Source organism: Montipora capricornis, chromosome 14 (genome assembly GCF_036669925.1).
Source record: "Montipora capricornis isolate CH-2021 chromosome 14, ASM3666992v2, whole genome shotgun sequence".
Taxonomy (NCBI): Eukaryota; Metazoa; Cnidaria; class Anthozoa; order Scleractinia; family Acroporidae; genus Montipora; species Montipora capricornis.
Genome location: NC_090896.1, coordinates 13,231,822 through 13,237,398, shown reverse-complemented (window position 1 = coordinate 13,237,398; position 5,577 = coordinate 13,231,822). Strand labels below are relative to the sequence as shown.

Below are 5,577 nucleotides of genomic sequence, written 5' to 3'. Positions count from 1 at the left end.
CAAGATTACATTTTATTTCAGTTGTTTTAATTGAATAAACGTTGTCACTGCAGCTCGCGACAGGACGAAACTAAGATGCTCCACATGCAGAAGTGTTGAGTCCTTTGAGCTGGCATGGCTTCCTGAAGTTAACACATGTATTGAAGCATGCTGTTTAGATTTTTGAATATTCTTATTTTATTCATAATATCATTTTCTACCACAATTACTTGTAATCTCGCAATCTGATTGGCTAATTTTCCGTTGTCAATAAGAGTCTAGACAACGCTGTACGCGTCATGCTCGTGTCAATTTGTCACGCAATGTAATAGCCAATCAGCAACGCCTATTTTGAGAAATAAACCAATCGTATTGCAAGAAAGTTATAGACAACGCTTTATCTTTCTTTGTGTCATGATTTTGCTCACGCTCTGAAATATAAATTTTCTTCAGCGTTGAACATTGTGGTAAAAAAACAAATCGAACGTGGTTCAGCGTTGTCTGTACTCCTATCGACAACGATATTCGTCATCACAGTGGTCAAAATGTTGTGGACTCACGAGGCGCAGAACCACTCTCGATTTGTTAAATTGAACATGAATGTCGGAAATGACATCTTTCCATTATAATTTGCGAATCATTTTTCCTGGTAAAAGAGACGTTATATACTGTGTTTAAAGTCGTGGAATTTTTTTTAACATTGTAAAGTACGAAAGATTAAGGCCGGTATTTGGCCTTTATCGACAGTACTTCTCCCACCTTCCTTTGTTTGAAAGGTTACTTTTACCCCAGAGGAACACAGCACATTTTTCATGCCATCGTAATGGTAATAAGTGAAACCTTCTGTGGCTATGTGACTCATAGCAGTGTATTTGACACCTGCGCGGAGAAGAACCCGTTTTGAGAAATACACTACAAACAACTTGTCTTCTTTTCTGGTAAAAAAAGTTCCAGACTCCTTGGCCAGCAACGTGTCATTCATGTACAGATATATAGTGACAGGTAAATTGGCTGCAGCTACTATGGAGGCTCCCCACAGTCGGTATCCTTGTAGAATGACGTCACGATCAGTTTGAAAGTAGATAGCATCAGTGCCGCGTGGCCAACCATGAAACCAAGGCTTTTTGACTCTATTTCGCCAACATTCACAATTCACTGTCAAAAAAGTCAAATTGTAACAATCAAAACAGGGTGAATACAATAGGCCACTTTCAAAAATACCATAGTACTCTTTAAGTGAAGCTATGATCTTCGCAGTTATGAACGTAAGTTTAGACATTGGGTAGAAAAGCCCGAAAAATTTAGGCCTCCAAAGGGGTTTGCACCCATGACCTCGCGATGCCGGTGCGACGCTCTAACCAACTTAGCTATGACACCACTGATATCGGGAGCTGGTCATTTGTTGATTTAAATGTTCCCCTGATGAATGAATCGACAAACGAAATACTAGTTATAATAATAATAATCAACTTTATTTAACGAGGGTAACACGGGACAGTATATGATATATGAAATGAATTTTTCAGGCTTCTTCTCTACGCAAGTGCTAAAATTGCGTTCCTAACTGCGAGGATCATGGGTTCACTTGATTTCATACCCGCAGTTGAACATATGATTCATTTCATATATCATTTCGCTCACAATATTCTTTGTTTGGCCTCCAAACTTTTGCACAAGCATTGTTTCCAGTTTCTCTTGGGACTTACAATGGTCCCAAGAGAAAATAAAAACAATGCTGATGCAAAATTTTGGAGGGCAAACAAGAAGTATTATGGTATTTTTGAACGTGGCCTATTCAAAGTCTTTTCACCCAAATAGGAAACAGATGGGCGTGGCAATGACTTCACGGTGATGATGATAATGATGAAGATGATTATCAATAGTAATCCAGTTCACACTGGGGCCCAAGCAGGCCGCACGCCCCACAGAAACTCAAATAAACTTGAAGTTCGCTTAAAGGCAAGCGTTCATACAAAATTTCAAGCTAAGCTGCTTGGGCATGTGCTTGTTCATCCGCCGCACTTGATTGACATCCTATCTATCCAATAAACGTTCCTCGGCTTCTTTAGCACGAAGACACACTATAAAAGGCATGCGCCTTAGGCACATGGAAATGATTTATCAATCAACTCTGGACGCAACCGAGAGCTCCTTATAGCAATGCGTCCGTAATATGTCATAAAATGTTATCTGTCGTTCTTTTTTATTCCCCAGTCCCTTTTTTTCACGCTAAAAATCTCTTTTCGGGCTTTCGTCCTTGTGTTGCTGTTTGTTGATCACCATCTTGGATAATTGATCAGTCGTGCTTGAATGAATTCGAACAACAGCAGTCCGTGAAGCGCCCCCTTTTTTAGTGCGTCTTCGTGTTTAATAGATAAATCCTTCCTAAGGTTACTTACAAAATAATAAAAGTAAACTATAGTAAGAGTTTAAGTTCACACTCACACTGCTATCAAGTCGACAATTAGACTTAATTTGATGCTTATCTGGTCTGGAAAATTGTTAATGCAGCTTAAAAATCTGGAAATCAAAGACCCAACGTGATAGTATCTCCATCACGGGAACCCGTTAATAAAACTGGAAACCTAAAGCTTCCTTACGTCTCAAATAAGAATTCAACTAACACAAAGCATATCTTTGCAAGAGATGTGTTCTAAGTGATTTCAAAATCAGTGATTTGAAAAGACTGAAAAGAACATACGGCATAAAGCCACAGGGCTAACATTTGCACACGAAAGAGTTGCATTTTTCTTTACTCTTCTGTGCATTTTTACCGTTCCTATCTTCAACCATGCAGCAACGGGACTCGAGTGAACCCCATTCTCGTCACCAGAGCCTTGGATCGATCCAAGGCTCTGGGAAACTTTATGTGGGAGAACATGCGCCGTAGGGTTCATATAGGCAAAAATTGGCTATTTGAACCTTACGACGCCTGCTAACTCCTCGCGCTAACATGTATGCACCAGTCAGATACGCTTTTCATTTTTCTCTACGAAAACCAATGAGAAGACACTTTGTTTCAGGGTCGAGATTGGCCGGAACCCAACAGTTTGTATCGTAAACCGAATCGTGCCATTTTCAAGTCACATCCATTCTCCAACCAGAGTAAAAGTATGTCTGATTGTCAGCCTGGTTGTAGTGTGAACCTAAAGTTAAGGAACCTCATTGTGAAAACGTTAAATCTGAACGTATAAGGCCCTCACCTCGTACGAACAAATACCCAGAGGCCTCTGATGATCCAGCAGGATTCGTTGCAGTACAAATGTACTCTCCATCGTCGTTTTGGCTAACATTTTTTATGACAAGCGAACCATCATTCCCGAAAGAGTATTTGTTTCCCGGGAAAAGTTTTTTCGTCTTGAATCGCCATTCAATGGAGGCGGTAGCATTTTCTGCAAGCGTGCAGTAAAAGACAGCATCATCGCCATCTCCCGCGTATCCCGTCTGCTCCGTTGGTGACACCATTGCACGGGGAGGGCACATGTTCTCCTCTGAAACACCGGATTGTCCACGGGGGCCTATTGGTCCTGGGTCTCCTGCGTGTCCCTTTGGTCCCCTCGGTCCTGTGGTCCCGTCCAATCCTGACTTTCCAAGCGGTCCCAGGTCGCCAGCACTGCCTTCCTCCCCTCTTGGTCCGGTCTCGCCAGGTGGGCCCTGTGCACCAGGGACACCGGGTGGTCCTGCGTGCCCTGTTGGACATTCATCTTCAGTTGAGTTGCAGAGTTCAATTGCAGCGGGCTTCAATTGCTCAAAGTACTTGTCCAGTTTATCAAACATCTCCATGGTGAAATTAAGATCTGGAAACTGTTCCGGTGTGTCTCTTCGGTTCCGTACGTTGGAAGTTGCCGAAAGTTCTTTAGTGCCATTTATCTCTGCAGCAAGATTTGAAAAGGAATAATTTATTAATCACAATGACAAGTCCCCTTGGTTTCTATGTGCGCTCGGGGAGGGGTGGCGGTCAGGAAGCGGGGAAAGTTAAATTATACACAAATTTGATAACGGGGATTTGGTTTCTGCGTGATAGTGATATGCGACGAAAGGGCAAGAAAATACACGTATTCTACTGCAACGCGAACACACAAATTTGAGAATCTTGAGTTTTGGTGTAAAACGTGGCAAGATAAACGCCATTGCAAGCGTAAGATCTAAGTTGAAACCAAGATGGTTTCAGCCTTGCCCTCCATTTTGAAAAATGACCCTCACTGCGCCCGCGTGATAAATGAAAATGAACTTAAAACTTCCTTAAAATCTCAACCTTATTTAGAGCAAGGTCACTAACTGAGGACACCACAGAAATCAAATGAAATCATCTCAATTCGTAGGTTGGTTGTTAAGAGGAGGGGAAAACAGCACTACCCGGAGAAAAACCTCTCGGACTAGAGTACAGAACCAAGAAACATATCCAACATGCCATCGATTGGTTTTATATTCTTTCCAATAAATCTGCCCTTGAGAAAGCCAGTCAGTTGAAATTACAGCTTTTAACCGGTTTGCGATAGATTTGGCTGCTATTTTGTAGTCGCAGTTTAAAAACGTTATTGGGCGCAATTTCTTAACATAATAGGGCTCTCCACCTTTTTTGGTTATCAATTTTATAATCCCACGTTTCTGACTCACTGGTAGTTGTCCATTTCGGTAGGCTTGATTAAGGGAGTTTAAGAGATAAACAGATGTATCATTCCACTGAGTAAACTATATAAAATTCTGCAGGGAGCCCATCAGTTCCTGGCGTTTTGTTGGAGCTCATATCCTTTAAGGCTTTTAAATATCCTTATTCACTTAAAAGACTTTCACAACTTTATCTCTCGCCTCGGAATTCAGCATCTTTTGCTGATTTTAAGGAAAGATGTTTAAGATATCGTTGTGATCACCATGATCAATGTTAAAACTATAAATACTTTTGTAGAATGATTTACACCTACTCATGCAAGATTTCTTTATCAGACGCGACAAATTCATTATCGCTAATCTATAGCTGACTAATCTTACACCATTTATTAGTGACTCTTCTCAAGGTTTGAAAAATACTTGATGCTTTTTTTCCCCTTTCGTTGTACTATATCTGCATTTTGCTCTTAGAATTGCACCTTTCGTTTTAAGGCCCAGTAATACGGGCAACATTTTTCCTGCAACTTGTCGCGCAACAATTTTGCGTCGCAAGTTGAGATGGTTTGTTGCGCATATTACCACCATTTCTTGTTTTTTATGGCGTTGTATCCTCTATTAAATCTCTACAAAATACAGTAAAAGGCATTCTTTCTCAAAAAGCTAACCACGACAACCTTGTGTCTTTCTAAGAGCTAAAAAACCAAATAGGATAGCTTATCAGAAACATGTCAGTTTTAAATAGACAAGTCCCAATAAGACTCGAAATAAACGGCTTGCAGAGTACAATATTATTTGCTCTGATTCGATCAAGTGGAAAGCCGCATATAACCTCCCATTCCGCTGTACCAAAATATCCCAATTAATTCAGTATTTTTCAGTTTAAACTCCTTCATAAGCTCCATAAGCTGCGGTAAGCGCGGTTTTAAGATCTGACAGATCTTCTTGTTTTTTGCGTTTTGTCGGCGAGCTGAACCAGACTTCCACTCGGCC

At 40.9% G+C, this 5,577-nt stretch overlaps 1 protein-coding gene across 1 annotated transcript in view; it reads right to left on the bottom strand.

Moving 5' to 3' along the window:
- LOC138032102 (uncharacterized) overlaps positions 1-5,577 on the bottom strand; it is a 10,403-nt gene continuing 4,826 nt past the window's right edge. Inside the window, exons 2-3 of the mRNA XM_068879692.1 lie at positions 3,183-3,851; positions 1-1,134 (exon numbers count right to left, since the gene is read on the bottom strand). Coding sequence (XP_068735793.1) covers positions 674-1,134; positions 3,183-3,851 — 1,130 coding nt within the window. The 3' untranslated portion in view covers positions 1-673. The remainder of the gene's footprint in view (positions 1,135-3,182; positions 3,852-5,577) is intronic.